This window comes from Myotis brandtii, unplaced genomic scaffold (genome assembly GCF_000412655.1).
Source record: "Myotis brandtii unplaced genomic scaffold, ASM41265v1 scaffold105, whole genome shotgun sequence".
Lineage (NCBI taxonomy): Eukaryota > Metazoa > Chordata > Mammalia > Chiroptera > Vespertilionidae > Myotis > Myotis brandtii.
Window position 1 is genome coordinate 1,253,112 of NW_005353538.1, and position 19,748 is coordinate 1,272,859.

Sequence of the window (19,748 nt, forward strand, 5' to 3'; positions counted from 1 at the left end):
GGCCAGCGGGAGAAGACGCCCTTGTGGGTCCGGAGCCCAAGGTCCACCCCCCCTTTCCCATAGCAGCACCCCCACCCTCGCCTGCACAGCGACCGCTTTGTTCCTTTCTGCAGCTGGGCTCTCCACCACCCCGCACCCTTCTCCCCTCCCCTCCCCGCCCCTCTGACCACTCTCCAACCCTAGGCTTCAAGGCTCTTCTGAGGGTGTTTTTGACAGTTTCTCTCTCCCCCGCGCCCCCTCTTTTCCCGTTTTAACCTTAGCTGCCTGGATCTCCATGGGCTCCCAGGGAACCTCCCGGTCCCGGCCCTTCAGCCCCTTCAGCGTACTCCGCACCCTCTCCAGAACATTTGCTGCCGGGACCCTGTCACCCCTTATCCTCACCCTCTTCCAAGTCCCACCGTGAAGAGCTGTAAGTGGGGTCGATAACCCTGCGCATCAGGCTTCACGGTCTCTCTGGAGATCGGCACAAGAAACATGTGCGAGGGCCACGCAGGCTGTAAACACAAGCTTCATGTTGCTCCCTCGCCCCAACCTCCCGGGGACAATCGGGAGACAATCTGTAGAATAGTTGCGCGTGCTATCCTAGAGCAGTTTGGGTTTCTGTAGGAGCAGGGGAGAAAATAAGGGAGAAAAGGGGGGTCTAAGCACCTAAGAGTAGCCTAGAAACAGCCTGAAGTCATTCTTCAACCCCCACCCCGAAACCCAACACTGACAGTGGATCCTTACCTGGCGAGGCCAGCTCCTGCCCCAAGAGGCTGACTGGGAGGCCCTGGGGAGCTGAACTCAGCTGGACTGAACCCCTTTAGCAGCACCAGAGGGACCCCTGAGACTCTCCCACGCTGCGGGAGGGAGCAGAAAGACCCAAGGCTGGCAGCAATGGCAGCTGGGCGGGTAGCAGAACGTAACTTGTCTTTTTTGGGATAGGCTTTAGTTTGTGCCCTCTCTGCCTAACCCAGGAGCAGAAGGGGAGGCTGACCTGCAGGAACCTCGGGTCACTTATTGGCAGGGCCAGCTTTAGCAGGGGCCCCACACAGGAGGCCAGAGCTCGCCCCTAGGATGCGGGGGGAGCCTCTTCCAATTCCTCTTCATGTTGGAGCTTCATGAGAGTATTTTGACCCTGGCCACCTTATATGAGACAGATCACAACAGTAATTTTCAGACTCTTCTAGTCAAAGAAAAAGAAAAACCAAAACTGTGTGTCCTATGTGCCAAGACCCAGCATTTGCAGGGAGGACCTCAGATTGGGAACCTCAGAGGCTTTGCGTGTCAGTCACGGTGTCCAGCTCTTCTTGACAGTCTTGGTGGGGAGGAATCTCGGAATCATCACGCCTGCCACAGAGGCAACTGGTGCTGAGGCACGGAGTTAAAACAGCATCAGCTTTTCTGTCCTCCCGGCCCAGGGACCCCGTGCTGAAGGCTGTGCAGTGTGTCCCAGTTCCTGTTGTCAAGGCCCTAAGTTCCCACAGTTAGAGCACTCAGGGGACTCAGGCCCACGCCTCACAGGCCACCCCACCCTTCCCCACATCTGGAGTGCATCAAACCTCAGTGCTCTCAGTTATGCAAGAGGTCGAGCAGCTGGGAGCTCAGCAGAGGGGGAGGAAGAGAGAAAAACAGAAAGCAGCTTTCCAAGCATGCTTCAGACTTTCCTAAGTGGAGGCGGGGTGGGGCCAAGCTGAGTGTGGAGGGAGAGGGTTTTTTAGGCCCTCCTCACTCAGCAGTGGCTTGGCACATGGCCCACCCTGTCCCTCCTCTCAGATGGTTCACCTTCCAGCCCGAACAGTGGATTGCTTGTCACAGCAAGTAACCCCTGGTGATACTAGTACACACCCTACCCAAAAGGTCTTTTCTGGCCTCTGGATCCTGAACTCAGGTATCATTAGTGAAGGTGTGACACCCAGTAACTCCTCACCACAACCAAGTTGGGGGGAAAGTCAAACCTTTTCAGCAGCTGCAAGGAGCCCTCAACTCAGCTTGTCCTCAGAATTACACAGCCCACTGCCACCTGAAGCTACATCCAAGCAGGGTGGGAAATTTGGGTCGGACAGAAACTGGTCTTGCCTACCTCCGTGGCTCCTGTAAGTTAGGACCTTCCTAACAATCATTCATTTGGGCAAAAGAATGGGGAACAAGAGCTATTTCCATTTCTCTCATTGTCTGGAATTGGTAATGCCTTTTTCAAACAGCCTTATCGCACTGCACCTATAGAAGCTTTCCAGAACGGACTAAGCCCTCAATAACCATGTAGCCCCTGTGTAGGAAAAGCAAGGCCAAAAATTTCCTTTTAGGTGGGGGTAGTAGAAGTAACCCAAGAGTCTAAAAACTGTCTGGTTGCTTATCTCTTGTGTTTGAGAGAGGGGCAACAGCTTCCTTTAGAAATGGAGTCTTCCCCTGGCCGGTGGATCAGTTAGTTGGAGCAATGTCCAATCCTAATATATAAAAAGCCAGGGGCTGTCATGACCTAAATGACCAGACAGACGACCAAACAGCAGGCTAGGGTCCTGGCCGGCAAGGTGGGAGGTGGGGCGCCCTCCTCACACGACTGCTGGGCCTCTGGTGAATGAATAAGTGGAACAACAAACTATCTCGCTAAAAAAATAATAATAAAAAATCAACTTTTAAAAAAGGTAGTCTTTTCCCTAAAGGCTTGCCTCCACATCACTAACTCCCCAGGGTAAATGAAACTGACACTTGTAGAGATGCTGTCTGCCCTTGGGTGAGAGCAATGCACAGCAATCGGCCTCCTTGTGGACCTGCCAGATTGAAAGCTCTACAGCTGCAAATATATTCCCCAAAGCGAGCAGGGGAAAGGGTTGCAGTGAAAGAGGTGCAGACTAGAGGGAGTGGATTCCGAATGTTTGCTTTCTTCTACAGCCTGTAAGACAAGCCCTATTCCTCAGCGGCCCTGAGACCCATGTGGAGTTATCACTAGTTATCGTTAACACTTGTCTACCTTAGGAAAAAAGTCTGTGTAGGTAATTACAGACATTGCTCCTAGTTGGAATTTATTATATTCTAACTAGAAACAATGTCTGTAATTACCTTTTGGGTGGGGACTTTTTGTATTTTCTCCTGTCTTCCTCCAATGAGGCCTGCAAAAGGTGAACTTTTAAGAAAGGCTATTCTATCTCAACCCTGGAAATCTCTCAGATCATACCCCATGAACAATTTCAAATTAATGGAGGACAAAGTTTCCCGTGAGATGCACAAGCCAATAGATTTAGGGTTTGAAACTACTGTGAGCAACTGAGTAACAGATCTATTTAAAAAGAAACTCCTGACCACAATGGAGGTGTGCCCCTTACCTCTTTGTGGAATTAAACCAGAGGGGGAACCACAAGCCTCCTCCATTAAACATCATGCTCAGTCAGACCTAATTATTGTGCCAGTCTCCCTCACAAGAGGCCAAAAAGTGCGCTTATGCCATGGAGGGACTAACTGCCAGGCAGGGTATGGCATGGTTTTGGTATGCTTCGTTTCATTGGGTTAAAGTTACAATCTCAGAGCCAAGCCACATTTCAGCAACATTAGACCAGATACTTTGTAAGGGGAAAGAATTCAGAATCTTGGCTTTCACCATTAAGATAAAACCTTTTTCATTCCACTTACTGTTCATTAGAATAATTTGCCTCCCAATGTACTGATGTTCGTTTTTAAGTTAAATAAGTGAAGCTTCTTCAGAGGGAATTATCAACACCGCCCAAGGTGTTCACCTCTCACCCCTGCTACTTCTTACCAGTCTACTGGGGAGGGGAAGGCTTCACATATCACGAACCTTTATCTTTACAGATGAAGCCTCAGTTTCCTTATTCTACAACTGCCGAAAGAATTAAGACCAAAAGTCCATGAGTAGTATTAAATTCATTCAAAAGCAACTCAAGTGCAGGAGATGCAGGTGCAAGGTGGAGAGGGTTAATGGGGGGAGGGGACATCTGTAATACTTTCAACAATAAATTAAAAGGCAATTAATACTCTGAGAGTATTCCTCTTAAAAAATATATACATCATTAATTTTTAATCTTAGATTCCATTACATTATCCTGAATCCACAAGCAGACACCAAAGCATAAGAGTCTAACAAATTCATTTTATAATACTATTTATTTGATTAAAGAATTTGCCTTTTCTGTGTACACTGGAATGTTATATTCCCTATGTATTTTACAGGGTTACAAAACATCTCTCATTTTAAATAATACCCCAAAAGTAATTTCAGAAAAAGTTTTTGTAAAACTAAACTTGACTTTAAAAAAATCATATGGACAAGCAACTCTCAAACAAAACTAGATTAATAAGATTTGCCTATTTAACTACATGACAAATTTCTTGTCCCAGGCCCTTTCCTAAAAACAAAAAAACACACAAACAAGAAAACCCAGGTGGAAACCAAGCTGGAGATAAGGTTCTTCCCTGATGCGGTCAGGGGAAAGGGAAAGGCCAGATGTTTCTTTGGCAAACAACTCCATCCATGACCATTGGTGAGTGACTGCTTTGCTTCAAGTACAGCACACTCTTCGCACTCCGAGTGGGTGTGGTACTCTCCACCAGCGAACAGTGCAGAGTCATCCAGTCCCCTGCCTCCACCCGCCTGTGGCTGCCACCCCCAGCAGCTACACCAACCCTTCTGGGCGCAATACTGAGCTAAAGGCCAAAGATGGGCTGGCTGGTGTAGTCCTCTCAATTGAAAAATGGATAAGATGAGGCTAAGAAAAAACTACTACATGATGACACTCACTGGAAAAGACTTGGAAGAGGAAATGGATGGATTTCAGAGACAGGGACAGATAGGCTGGAGAAAAAAGGCTGGGCAGGCCAGAAGGAAGTGGGAGTAGATGCCAGCAACTTAACACATGCCAGTATAATCAGCTGCCTTTTGAAATGCTATAAACCTGGTGGCAATGCAGTCTCCTGGATAGTTTAGGGCCAATGGAACTGGCACAAGGACTCACTGAACCCACGCCTCCAAAATCATAACCATGTCTCTGCTAGAAAAGAAAGGACTGATGACACAAGACAACAGCCAGGAGGAGGGAGGTGGTGAATGGGAGGAATATGAATGGATTACAAAGACCATGAGCTATTGTTTTAGCTGAAGTACCCAAAATGGGGAGAATGGAAAGCCTTGGTAGCACCCGAAGCAGACATGTTGCCTGTGGGTGTGAAACCCCCAGCTGGACACACTCACTCTCCTGCCAGACGTCTTTTAGTGGGGCTAGGTAGGCCATTTGAAACCGATTCTCAGCTGTCTTTAATAGTCACAGCACTGCTCTAAACTGCAGGGGCCAGCCTAAAAGGAAAACAATTTGTCAAAGGAGTGGAAGAATAAATGGATATAGAAAAAGAACATGAGATACCCTCATCTTTTAACTTCTAAACTCCAAACACCTTAAACAAGTCACCTGTATAGTCTAAAAATCAAGACTGGATTAGATCAACTTGGTCTAGGAGTACCCAATAAATACAACACATATACAGATGATCCCAGTGCTTGAATGTATAGAAAGAAAAAAATTGAAGGTAAAGAAAAGGAGTATGAAAGATTAAAATTTTCTGCAGAGAAAACTTTTAAAAAACAAAGTAAGTATGAAATATAACTATCTATATTTAGGGATTAAAATAAAGGAGCAGCTTAGGCCCAGGCAGAGAAGGTGTTGGTTGAACAGGGGGCATTCTCTGGAGCTTGCTTTCCTGCTGGCCAGTAAAATCTGCCAAAGAAATTAGCAGCCTTTCCCTTTCTGTTTGTGTCATTTCTTTGCCAAAGAATGTGTCTGTGACATGAAACACTGAGGATGAGTTGAGGGTCCTTGAGCGCTGAGAACCGTGCATTATACTAGAAAAAAAGGGTCTCCAATGGCTTGTAGATTTGGAAAAAAAAAATTCTTCAGCCACTGTTGGCTTCTTCTTTATTAATTTGAAAGTTTTCCTTTTCGGTTTCCTCTTCTTGGTATTACAGGATTTCATACTTATCCACCAGGAAAGTGGTCTCTGTGGAAAACCTTACTGGGCTGTTCCCATCCACCTGGGTCACTTTGGTTACCTAGGAAAACAAACAAAGAGTAAGGTAAAGCAGGAAGAGGAGTCTCCAAGGTGCTAACTGAATTCTCAGTTACAACAGATCACATTTCCTCCAAGCAGTACTAAAAGTGACTCAGAAGTGCCAAGAAACACACTTCACATCTGCAGCTTACAGCATCACTCTTCCCCATCAACATGCTCAACCTGGCCCGACCGGCGTGGCTCAGTGGTTGAGCGTCAACCTATGAACCAGGAGGTCACAGTTTGATTCCCAGTCAGGGCACATGTGGGCTCGATCCCCAGTGTGGTTGTGCAGGAGGCAGCCGATCAATGATTCTCTCTCATCGTTGATGTTTCTATCTCTCACTCTCTCCCGTCCTCTCTGAAATCAAGAGTGGCCACTGCCCAGACCCTGCCACATAAAATCTATGAAGTTCAAAGACATTCTATCAGGATGCTCAATTAACATTTGACCCCAAATGAAATAATGTAACTCTGAAATTATTTCTTTGATTTGCTTTCAAAATCTAACTAAGCTGGCTCTATCATACTTATTTTCTAGATATAGGTGAATCTTCCAAATGAGATAGTCTTTTCTTTTTAGTGATAAAAAAATGCCTAGTTTAATGAATTACCTGTAACAACTGTGCCTATAATGGCACCAACATAATACTTGAACTAGATATATAAAAGCCTAAGCAACCGGAATGGCTGGTCACTATGATGCACACTGACCACCAGGGGGCAGACACTCAATGCAGGAGCTGCCCCCTGGTCGTCAATGCGCTCCCACAGCCAACCTCCCATGGTCCCTCCCCCCCAGCTGGCCCCCGAGCTAGGACGGGAAACCAGGGGTGGGTGGTGGCAGATGTGGCCCCTTTCCCAGGGGGGACCAAGGGCCAGCTCCCTCCTCGGGGCCAGCGGCCAACCTCCCATGCCCCGTCCCTCCCCCTTGTCGGCAGGCCCTGATCCACAGTGGCGGCACGGCAGCATGGGAAGGAGGAGGGGGGGAGGGGGGGAACCATGCAGTGGTGAGGCGCCGACGATGACAGCATTGGCGTCCGGCCCAGCTACCATCACCTCCTCTCCAGTCCAGCCCTGATCGACCTGGCCCCAATCGGCCCTGATCGCTTGGTCAGGCCTAGGGACTCCACCCGTGCATGAATTTTGTGCACTGGGCCTCTAGTTGATTTATATTTTCTAATGAGGTTTTGAGAGGCCTATTATTCTGTCCTATTCTTCAAATGGTCCCAAACAGGAAAATGTACCCATTTCTATCTAATGTCTTGGGTTCAACAATGTGCTCCCAATACTGAGGTACTTATGCCAATAACTGAGAGGGGAGAGGGAACTGCTCTTGGAATCATCCAACAGAGGAAATTATAACTTCCTGAGCTCTTACAGGAGAGACAGAGACCATCTGGGAAGATAAGATAGTGCCAGAATAATAAGCAAATCAATGAGTCAGAGGGGAACACGATAATATAAACTGGGTCCCTGTAATGCAAATTCAAAAAATGGAGGAACAATGAGTTAAAAACAACTCAAAAGAACAGTTCACAAATTTTGCTTTGCCTACCTAAAAGACAAGATCTGCAACAGAACTTGCTCATGATAATAAAGGGAAGTTGTGACATAAAAAATCCAAAAATTGTATCCATTTGTATTATAGAATCACTTTTAGTAATTTTGTCTTCTAAACAAAAAACTTTTTCATTCCTTGGGTGCAAACCAAATTACAATACAAAGGCATTATAAAATCATGTTGGGTGTTTTGAAAAATAGATTTTAAGCCCAGCTGACGTGGCTCAGTGACTGAGCATTGACCTATGAACCAGGAGGTCACAGTTCAATTCCCAGTCAGGACACACGCTCGGGGTTGTGGGCTCATTCCCCAGTGTGGGGCATGCAGGAGGCAGCCAATCAATGATTCTCTCTCATCATTGATGTTTCTATCTCTCTCTGCCTTCCTCTCTGAAATCAATAAAAATATACTTTAAAAAAAAAGATTTAAAAATATATGAATTAGCCCTAACCGGTTTGGCTCAGTGGATAGAGCGTTGGCCTGCGGACTTAAAGGTCCCAGGTTCGATTCCGATCAAGGGCATGTACCTTGGTTGCAGGCACATCCCCAGTGGGGGGTGTGCAGGAGGCAGCTGATCGATGTTTCTCTCTCATCAATGTTTCTAACTCTTTATCCCTCTCCCTTCCTCTCTGTAAAAAATCAATAAAATATATATTTAAAAAAAATAAAAATAAAAACATATGAATTATGTAAAAAATAGGCAACGAAGAGATATAAAACTTGCACAAACCATAATTTTTAAATATGTATTTATATTCAATGTCTTTACTTTGTCTGATCTAGAGAGGAAAACTGAGGTAAAGGAGATGAGAAATCTGGCCAAGATCATACAAAGAGTCAGCAATGGAATGGGCCGGGGACACCAGCTTTTCTGGTGTTCTGCTCTGACCACGAAGCCATGCTACATATATGGCATCTGTCTTACCACTTTCCCCATATAGGCTCTCCAGTAAAATGGGGTACCTGTATGTTACAGTAATTTTTTTTGGAGATGAAGGAGACTTGAACAGGAAAGAAGTCATTGGGCTGCCCAGGAATGCTGAACTCAAGGCTGCCACTCTTATTTTTGGCATCAATCACTGGTAGGCACCACTCCAAGGTATTTCGTCGACTGTCGTGTCGATACTCGCCATCAAGCTCACCAATAACCGGTGCGCCAACACCAGATCTGTCATGAGAAACATCCATGTCAAGTTAGTTGTCCAGAGCTGGAAGAACTCTGCCAAGGAAAACCAGTCCCAAATTTGATTATGCTCCTCAAATTCTACCCACTTTTATTCAGTGCCAGAAAAAATTAGGTTCCCTAATAACTTCAAGAATCAAAAGTCCTGGCACCCAGGCTCTCGTTCATTCCCTTTGTAGATCCAGGTATATGCAACCACAGGTAATTGGCAAATATGCCTGTGGGCTGCTGCAACATGTGGACTAGATCTGGAGCTAACAGGGGATGACACTGACAAATGTATGAAGTGGGATGTATTTCTAACAAATCTGCACCAATGGTTTGTTGCTGTGTCAAGAAGGAATTTTAATAAAGGCAGCTCTCTGTACAGGTGACAATGGGGAAAGAACAGGTTGGTAATAGTGGGGGGAAACTTTAAACACCATTATGTAGTTGTTTAGAATGGAGTGAACCTTTGAGAGAATGTTTTCAAAATATTTTAGAATGTTTCCGAACTTACTGTAATTGAAGCCAGTGACTTATTTAATTTACAATCCAGTAAGTGGACTTTGGTTGTTAAGTGAAAGACGATTACCCCCTGACAAAATTCAAATGGATGGGAGAAAGAGCTACACAGTTATCTAATCTGCAAAAGAACTAGTTAGAATGTACTTTGCATCCCCACACATGGCTGACAGGCAGCGTCACCTACCCCTACACATTCTAAATTTACCATCTTTTAACTCACCAGGGACAGTCAATGCTTCTATTAGGGGCAGGGTAAATAATAGAGACAAAGAAAACTTTAGGGATAATATAATACAATGAACTCTTCCCTATCAATTTTATGGCCCCAGTTGTATATATGGTCTTCTCTTTGCTCTGTTCCAATTCCGATACTGATTTCTAACTGGATCAGTTCTAGACAATAGGGTAAAATGTTGTTTAAGGGTCTCTGTTGGAGACTATTGAAAACTTGAGCTAAGACACAGGAAACCACCATAACCACAATTATAGGGTAGATGGAGAGGACTAAAAATAGTCTAGTAAAGTAAGTCCTAACAAAACAAATCCCACACCTGTTACCCATGCCCAAGACCTACAATGGTTCAAGGCAGCCATCTATTGTTCTGAAAGAATAACCAAGCTGTGAAGAATAAGATGGTTACCCAATTAAAGGAGATACTGGTAATAAAGCATATTTTTAAAAATGGAAATAAGAATGACTAAAACCAGACCTCGCCATGTAAAGGCCTGAATTATCAAAAAGGGAACAAAACTAAGTACCACTTTCTCTGCAACAATAACGAAGCAATACAACAGTGAAGATGCACTAAAAATACATTTGCTAGGTGCTCATGGGGACAGGGGGCTGAGAGGTAGAGGACAGAGCTGGGACTCACTGGTAAAGTAGTAAGAGTATACACTCACTGGACACGCCGGGGAGGAGATGAACCTAGACCAGGGGTGGGCAAACTTTTTGACTCGAGGGCCACAATGGGTTCTTAAACTGGACCGGAGGGCCGGAACAAAAGCATGGATGGAGTGTTTGTGTGAACTAATATAAATTCAAAGTAAACATCATTACATAAAAGGGTACGGTCTTTTTTTTTTTTTAGTTTTATTCATTTCAAATGGGCCAGATCCGGCCCGCGGGCCGTAGTTTGCCCACGGCTGACCTAGACAGTAGGTCATTTAAGCGCACAAGAACAACTTCTGGGGATGATGGACATTTTCATTGGCTTAACTGTTGTGATGGTTTCACAGGTATATACATGTTAAAACTTAATAAACTATACAATTTAAATATGTGTAGTGTGTCTACATGTCAATCAGACCTCAATAAAGCTGTTAAGAAATTTACTGAAATCAACATAGACTTGGTTTTACAGCAAGAATCAATAGCTCCCTTGAAAACACTCTCATCTTTAGCTGGAAGTTTAGAGAGCAAAATGAAAAAGAAAAATTCAGTCTTAGGACTAAATTTCTTTCTTTCTTTTTTTTAAAAATATATTTTATTGATATTTTTTTTACAGAGAGGAAGGGAGAGGGATAGAGAGTTAGAAACATTGATTAGCTGCCTCCTGCACACTCCCCACTGGGGATGTGCCCGCAACCAAGGTACATGCCCTTGACCGGAATCGAACCTGGGACCTTTGAGTCCACAGGCAGACGCTCTAACCACTGAGCCAAACAGGTTAGGGCTAAATTTCTTTAAGAGTTACAAAACAGCCCTGGCTGGTTTGGCTCAGTGGATAGAGCGTCAGCCTGTGGACTGAAGGGTCCCAGGTTTGATTCTGGTCAGGGCACATGCCTGGGTTGTGGGCTCGACCCCCAGTAGGGGGTGTGTAGGTTGCAGCCAATCAATGATTCCTTCTCATCATTGATGTTTCTATCTCTTCCTTCCTTTCCCTTCCTCTCTGAAATCAATAAAAATATATTAAAAAAAAAAAAAGTTACAAAACAAAACAGAAAGTGCGCAGTGGCTAATCCTGGAATCTTCAATTACAACCCGAACAAATTGAAAGAGCTCTAGCACGGCAACCGGCTATTTGCATGGTTTGGTTTTCAAGTTAGCAGCTCCACACTCCTTTTAAAATGTACAGCTCAGTGCTTGCTTCGGCAGCACATATACTAGAAATTGGAACGATACAGAGATTAGCATGGCCCTGTGCAAGGATGACACACAAATTCGTGAAGCGTTCCACATTAAAAAAAATAAACAAATAAAATAAAGTGTACAGCTCAATGCATTGTGACAAAGGTCTGTAACCTTGTAAGCACCGTCACAATCAAGTCATAAAGCATTTCCATCATCCCCCAAAGTTCCTTGTGCCCCTTTGCAGGCAAATGCCTTCTTCTAAAAAACACAAACAAATAAACAAACAAACACCTTCTTCTTTACCTCCTGATTTCTGTCCCAAGAGTATTTATTACCTTTTCAGAATGTCATATAAATGAAGCCATATAGCATGCAGCCTTTTTTATATCTGGCTTCTTTCACAACTGGTCTTATGAAGAAGCAAGTATCTTAGAATGACCAGCCAGCTAACTGTTGCTTCCAAAACAAGTTCCAAAAGACTAGCTCTATAAGCCCAATACAGGAAATAATTATGTGGGGGACACCACTTACGGGAGTGGGATGGTAATAACCACATCATTCAATTCTAAGTTATCTTCTTGTAGCTCGTATTCTATGTTGACATCACAGCCATTTCCACTCTCGGAGGGCCAGCAATTAACTGAGGAGAGAACAGAGCAGGCATACTAGAACATTAAAAAACGGCAGAGAAAATTTTAGATGGCAAATCAAAGCTGACAGCTGTGGACCTTAAACATCTGAATGTAAACTATTTAAATAACAGTTTTGACATTAAAGCCACTAAAAAAAATAAAGCTAATGATTAAAAAAACACAGTGCAGCAGGTCATTTTCTCAAAAAGGATTTTGTTACGACAATGGAGAGAAGAGCGTAAGCCAGGGCTATTTCTAGTTCTCAATGCAGACGAACTTAGTGGGACTAGCCAGAGGCACTTACTTGTCAGTGGAATAAAGGACTCCTCTGTGGTTTGTAGTCTCCACTTTAGTACCCCTACGTCACTATTGACTGGAAATGACTTCTCTGGATTCTTCAAGCCAATTAGAGATTCTGAGGTGAAAAGTTTTTTATCTACATTTGGATGGGTCTGAAATGAAAAGTGAGAGTTTCTGAGGCTTAGAGATAAGACAAAATAAATTTCCTCTGATCTTCCATGGCTCATAATAGAAACATCTCAAATAGGGTGCCTAAAACATTCCAATTCTTTTTTATTTTTTAAAAAAATATTTCCCTTTATTGCTTTTTAGAGAGAGAGGAAGGGAGAGGAGAGAAATAGAAACATCAGTGAGAGAGAAACATCATCGATCGGCTGCCTCCTGCATTCCCTCCCACCCCCCAATGGGGATTGAGCCCACAGCCAAGGCATGTGCCCCAACCAGGAATCGAACCAGCGACCTCTTGGTCCATGGGTCAACGCTCAACCGCTGAGCCACACCAGCCAGACCAATTCTTTTTTTTCTTTTTAAAACATATTTGTATTGATTTTACAGAGAGAAAGTAAGAGGGATAGAGTTAGAAACATCCATGAGAAAAACATTGATGAGTTGCCTCCTGCATGCCCCCTACTGGGGATCAAGTCTGAAACCAAGGTACATGCCCTTGACCAGAATTAAACCCAGGACCTTTCTCAGTCCTCTGGCAGACGCTCTATCCACTGAGCGAAACTGGCCAGGGCTCTTTTTGATTTTAAAGAAAGATTTCACTTCCTTAAAGATTTTTAAGATTTAAGACATTTTAAAAATATTTTTTAAAAAAGTGACTTCAACTCTAAGCCATTTTATTTGTAACTAAACAAGTTAATAATTTTGTAATTGAGGAAGTCCTTTCCAAAAATACTTCACAGGGAGCAGCCTCATGGTGGGGTAAGCTTGCCAAGTAAAAGACTAAGTCTTGCCCTGGCTGGTGTGGCTCAGTTGGTTGGGCATCAGCCCCTGTGCACTCAAAGGTCCAAGGTTAGATTCCTGGTCAGGGCACATGCCCAGGTTGCAGCTCAATCCCTAGTAGGGGCCATGCAGGAGGCAGCCGATCAATGTTTCTCTCACACTGATATTTCTTTCTCTTTCTCTCTCTCTCTCTCTAAAATCAATAAAATATATTAAAAAACAAACATACAAACAAAACTAAGGGTCACACGTTGATCAGCTGCCTGGGTCACATAGCAGTCCTGGCTTTATACTAAAGAGGCAAGAGAGGAAAAAGCTCTGTGGAAAGTTTAGTTGAAATCTTGCCCAGAGCACTAAACTCAGGCCAAGTAAGATGGTCTAATCTTTTAAAAAGAAGTCATACCCCTGGCTGGTTTGGCTCAGTGGATAGAGCATCCGCCTGCGGCCCAAAGGGTCTGGATTTGATTCTGGTCAAGAGCACGTACCTTGGTTGTAGGCTCATCCCTGGCCCAAGCCCTGATCGGGGCTCATGCAGGAGGCAACCAATTAATGTGTCTCTCTCACATTGAGGCTTCTCTCTATCTTTCCCTCTCTCTTCCACTCTCCCAAAAAATCAAAGGAAAAATATCCTCAGGGATGATTAACAACAACAAAATAAAATAAAAAGAAGTCATATTAGGAGAAAAAAGGAAAAATAACTTTTGGGTAACAACCTACATGTATTTTAAGAGCCAGCAAAACTGGTGTCAAATAATAGAAGCACTACTTCAGAACACGAAGTTGACAAAAACACATCCTTCCCCAAAGAATACATTCTTGTGATAAGAGATATAAAATCAATCATCTAAAGAAAGCCTGACAAGAACAACTGTAATAATATAAAGGACATCACATACCCATTCAGGTAGGTGGGACATACACATTCATTTCATAAGGATTTTATGCCATTAGACACTGCCCTTCAGATAACAAAACAAGCATTGGTAGTTAAAACAGGGCAGAAAGAGTAAATTTGGTATCATAATCTGTCTTAATAAAATACTTCCTTATTAAGTTTAAAGACTTTTTTTTTTTAAAAAAAACTGTATTTCAAGTAATATCCTAAATAATTTTACTCTTTACATAACAATAACAGATAAGTGTCTCTCTGCACCTTTGTTAGTATGAAGCCATTTATTAGATTTTACTTTTTATTAGATTTTAAAATGACTTTCCATTCAATTCCAACATTAAAAGGCCATTTTAACACAGCTGCTGTAAAAAAATAAAATAGAGCTGCTGCCAATCACAAACGGCTTGAGAAGAGATATATTGCCTCAAGGCACCCACTATATGCAACAAATTAACTTCTATGCATCTAGAATGGCACTAGTTATACAACTGTAATAATTTCCTGTGTTCTGTGGTTCATATGAGAAACTCCAGTTGGCACGACTGTGTTAAGTATTCAAACAAAAGTCTTAATGCTCCCTTATCAAAAGTCTCTACACACCTGTAGCTGCACCCCTTTCTTATCTTCGTTTTCCACATGAAGACGAATTCGGCCAAATTTATCATCCGAGATCCTAAGCATGATCATGCCATGCAACTCCATATTCTGTAATCCTCCATCCCGTCCACAGGTTAGTGTGATTTTTTCCTCAATCTTCATGTGCACACTATAAGGAAAAATAATAAATTTGTTCAAGAAGGTTGTGGGTGATTAGCCATCCACAACTTATTTTAAGGTGCTGCTGCTATACAGGGTGGGGGAAAAGCAGGCCTACAGCTGTGAGCACACAAATCAGTTAATTCTTATATTATTTTTTTATTTTTAAATATATTTTTATTGATTTCAGCGAGGAAGGGAGAGGGAGAGATAGATAGAAACATCAATGATGAGAGAGAATTGGCTGCCTCCTGCACTCCCCATTCTGGAGATCAAGCCCGCAACCTGGGCATGTGCCCTGACTGGGAATCAAACTGTGACCTCCTGGTTCATGGGTTGACACTCAACCACTGAGCTTGTAATGCATTTAGAATTATATTTACAAAGTCCACGTTAATATAATAAATGTAAATACAGGACAGCCTATTACTGCCTTTGTGATGCAAATAATAATCAGTGGCTCAATGATAACAAAATCTTCATAATTATCTATTACTAGAGGCCAGGTGCACAAAAATTTGTGCATTCGGGGGGTCCCTCAGTCCGGCCTGTGCCCTCTCGCAGTCTGAGACCCCTTGGGGGATGTCCACCTGCTGGCTGGAAGCCGTCAGCCTGGCTTGTGGCTGAGCAGAGCTCCCCCTGTGGGAGCACACTGACCACCAGGGGGCAGCTCCTGCATTGAGCGTCTGCCCCCTGGTGGTCAGTGTGTGTCATAGTGACCAGTTATTCCCAATCGTTCGGCTGTTAGGGTCAATTTTATATTACCCTTCTATTATATAGGACTATTGTATTATTTTCTATACGACAAACTGTAAACTTACTTTTGCCCTGCCCTATATGTATCAAAATTTAAAGCATTATACCCTCAATTCTGCAATTCTCATCCTACAGATAAATTCTTACCCATGCAAACAATACAGTAAGTTATTCACAAAAAATGCAGGTAATAGCAAATGTTTGGAAACAATTCAAATGCCCATCAATAGGGCAGCGCTTAAATACATAACCACAAAAATGAGTATTAGGCAGTTATGAAAAAAAGCGGATGACCACTTAAAAAGCTTCTGTTTTAAAATAATTTTTAGCCGAAACCGGTTTGGCTCAGTGGATGGAGCGTTGGCCTGCGGACTGGGGGGTCCCGGGTTCGATTCCGGTCAAGGGCATGTACCTGGGTTGCGGGCACATCCCCAGTGGGAGATGTGCAGGAGGCAGCTGATCGATGTTTCTCTCTCATCGATGTTTCTAGCTCTCTATCTCTCTCCCTTCCTCTCTGTGAAAAATCAATAAAAATATAAAAATAAAAATAAAAAAAAATAATTTTTAAAAAAGAAAAAAATAATTTCAAATATTAAAAAATTAAAATTATACCAGGAATACATGTATAGTCTTTTTATCCACTATTAGCATCTTATCCCATTTGTTTTATCATTTGCATACTCTCTCTCTATAAATACTGTATATTTGATTTTTTCCCATGAACCATTTAGAGGCAGATAATATACATCATGGCCTTTCCCCCTACATACTTAAGAGTACATTTTTTAAGAATATGGATATTCTTTTACATAACCTTTGTACTGTTATTAACTTCACACATTTATACTGGTACAATACTTTTATCTAATGAACTATCTATATGCCAATTTAGTCCTAATTGACCTAATAATGTCCTTTAAGTAGTAGTACAAGATCCAGTCTATGGTAAGGCAATGCATTTCGATGTCGTCTCTGGAGCTTCAAATTAAGGAAATTCTTGTCTCCAAAATAATCAAGTGAAAAAAGCAACTGGAAAATGTCTTGTACGCTATCACTTACATATAAAAAGGAGAAAACAGACTACACACAGTATTTTTATTCATCTATATATAGTCTATTCTCCTCAGAAAGATAACACACAAAAAAATAGGTAAGCCCTAGCTGGTTTGGCTCAGTGGATAGAGCGTCGGCCTACAGACTGAAGGGTTCTGGGTTTGATTCAGGTCTAGGGCACATGACCGGGTTGCGGGCTCCTCTGGTGGGGGGCATGCAGCAGGGTGTGCCTTGACGGAGAATTGAACCTCGATTCATAGGTCGAAGCTCAACCACTGAGCCACATCGACCGGGCAAAAGGTAAGTTTTAAACTTCACTGAAAAGAGAAGTTAAGAGTCCCTAATTATGGTTAAAGTATAAAAAAAAAAATAATAATAAAAAAGACTTCATGTTAATAACCTAGAATATACTCTAGGTAAGTCTTTTAAATCTGAAAAAATTAAAAGACAGAAAGAATTTACAGTCACTGAAATATTTTTAAACATTATGTGGTTGTTCTTACTGAAAAGGTTACTACTTACCTTTCCATGTTAATGGGTGGAACATACACTTTGGTGGATTCAGAGGTACGCTTGCCCATATTGGAGGACATGATAGTTTCACCTTCAGATTTCAATTTGTCCACAAAGTTATCTACTTCCTTTCCTTTGGCTCCAAGTTTCAAAGCCTTGCTGGGGCCTGAAGGCCTAAGTGGAAGAATACAAAACAGAAAAAGATATACACTTAATTTAAAAACACACACAATTAATTAATAACCCTCTATCTTTGAAGCTGTCCCTGAAGCTGATCTTTAAGAGGAATGTGAAGAACTCAAGGGGAAAACCCAAGTGACCTAGTAGTTAGTAGACTAGACTATTCCCTGCCCGAACGGGCAGCTGAGTCACTATTAATATGTAAGCTTTAAGTACCTGAAGACCAAAGCTATACTTTTATAAGCAAGCATGATCTGATGAAAACTTTGTATCGTCCATCCAGGTAAATACACCTGTATACTAATAAACTTTTACATATAATTTCATGCAGTCACAAATTCTCCTTGAAATCCATTCATGAACTCCAGATCAAAAATCCACATTCCTGCCCTGGCCGGTGTTGCTCAGCCCTCCCACCGAATGGTCTATGGTTCAACTCCCTGTTAAGGGCACGTACCTGGGTTGGAGGTTCAACCCCCGGCCCTATTCAGGGATCATGCAGGAGGCAAGCAATCAATGTGTCTCTCTCACATTAATGTCTATCTGTCTGTCTGCCTCTCTCCCTCTCCATCCTTCCCCTCTCCCTCCCTTCACCCCTCTCTTGCCTCCTCCCTACCTCCCACCCTCTCTAACTATCAAAGGAAAATATATCCTCGGGTGAGAATTAGCTAAAAATAAATAAAAATAAAAATTTAAAACCCAAATTCCATAAACAGTTAAATTTCCCTCCTCTCCCAAAATAGGGCAACTCTCAGAGGAAACTGAGGTCATGGTATAATTTAGAAAAGAACTCTGTTTTGCACAAAAGGAAAACACCACATTCAGATTTCTCCTTTATCCCCATATAATGTAACAAATTCAGTATTACATCTTACTCCATCAAGTCACTCGTTATTTACAGATTGCCTAAAAATCTGCTATCACTCCAAAAAAGACACATACAGCCTTCACCTGCCATTCTAGGGCTGCTGGTGATACCCTGGATCATACCTGGCTGGCGCAGGTGCCACTTTTGGTTTATCAGTTTCAATGATGGTTTCTGTAATCATGGCAGCTGTGCTGCCTCCAGAGACTGTGGAACTCCCAAATCCCCCAAATCCTGGTGCTTTTTTGCCCTGTCTCTCTGCATCTCGTCGGGCCTGTTGCAATTCCTTTGCTTTACGCCGCATCTCAGCCTTGGCCTCACGTTCTTGAGTCTAGGAAAAGAGACATACGTATATGGATGTGGCTTTCAGTACAGTCTATACAACAAATAAAAACAGGAAAATCAGATAGTGAAGATGAAAGAAAGACAAACAAACTGGCAGTCCCAGAGGAGAAACTATTTACCTCTCTGACTGCTCTGAACACCTTCTCCTCATGAGAATCCATTTCTGTGAAGGTTCTGATCTGTGCCAGGTTAACATTCTCCCGGTATCCCAGGGCAACAATTTCATCAAAAGCAAATATCAAATCAAAACAGTGATCAGATATTTCATTCTCCTCTAAGGCTCGGCAATATTCAGGGATCTAATCATGGACAGCAATGGAAAAGAAAGATTATCAGCAGTTATGTTTTTTAGGTCTTATTCTTTACACAAATTTCAATAAACCCGAATCCCTTCATTAACTCCTTCTAACTCTATTTTAAGCAAGACTCTGGCATAAAGTCTTTGTGTGTATTTATATCAATGTATTTTTTGTGTGTGCTTTAAAAGTGTATTCATACTTGATTTTATTGTTTTGAGGATATGTACAGACATTTCCATTTGTACTCAATTCTTAACATAAAGAATCATGTAGTTGTGATTCTTTTCTAAACAGTTATTCCAGTAACTTTCCAGCTTAAAAATTGGAAGCTAAGTTGCCTTAATAGAGTAGCAAGTACCCATATCTTCAAATGTTGATATGCTGTTACATCAAAGTCCCACTAATTCACAATTTAATATCATATACACTACACAGTCAAATTCAAATCTTTCCCAGCACATTAACAAAGTTACTAGGAAAGCTGGACTACCACACTGAAGATGTTACAGATGCACACAATTCTGACAAGGAGAGCCAAGATTAAGGAGTGGTTTTCTTTAGGAAACAGTCCTACCAAAAACATGTGAATAGAATTTTAAATGTTCAAGACATATTAGCCCGGGCAGTGTGACTCAATGGTTGAGCATCGACTCACACACCAGGAGGTTGCTGGTTCGATTCTGGGGTTGCGGGCTCCATCCCCAGTACAGTGTGTGTAGGAGGCAGCCAATACATGTTGATGTTTGTACCAAAAAACAACCAGCAAATGATTTCACCTTTTTCAAAAAAAGCATTTACACTTAAAAAAAATTGAACAAGGTAGAAGTCCCTCCTTCTTCTTCTTTTAA

The 19,748-nt window shown here is 42.5% G+C and overlaps 1 protein-coding gene across 1 annotated transcript in view; it reads right to left on the minus strand.

The window, feature by feature from the left end:
* Positions 1–4,079: 4,079 nt before the first annotated feature.
* The window catches only part of ARCN1 (archain 1), an 18,185-nt gene continuing 2,516 nt past the window's right edge, over positions 4,080–19,748 (minus strand). The window contains exons 3-10 of the mRNA XM_014539033.1: positions 18,721–18,900; positions 18,382–18,587; positions 17,221–17,385; positions 14,734–14,899; positions 12,298–12,445; positions 11,893–12,001; positions 8,561–8,765; positions 4,080–6,034 (exon numbers count right to left, since the gene is read on the minus strand). Coding sequence (XP_014394519.1) covers positions 5,945–6,034; positions 8,561–8,765; positions 11,893–12,001; positions 12,298–12,445; positions 14,734–14,899; positions 17,221–17,385; positions 18,382–18,587; positions 18,721–18,900 — 1,269 coding nt within the window. The 3' untranslated portion in view covers positions 4,080–5,944. The remainder of the gene's footprint in view (positions 6,035–8,560; positions 8,766–11,892; positions 12,002–12,297; positions 12,446–14,733; positions 14,900–17,220; positions 17,386–18,381; positions 18,588–18,720; positions 18,901–19,748) is intronic.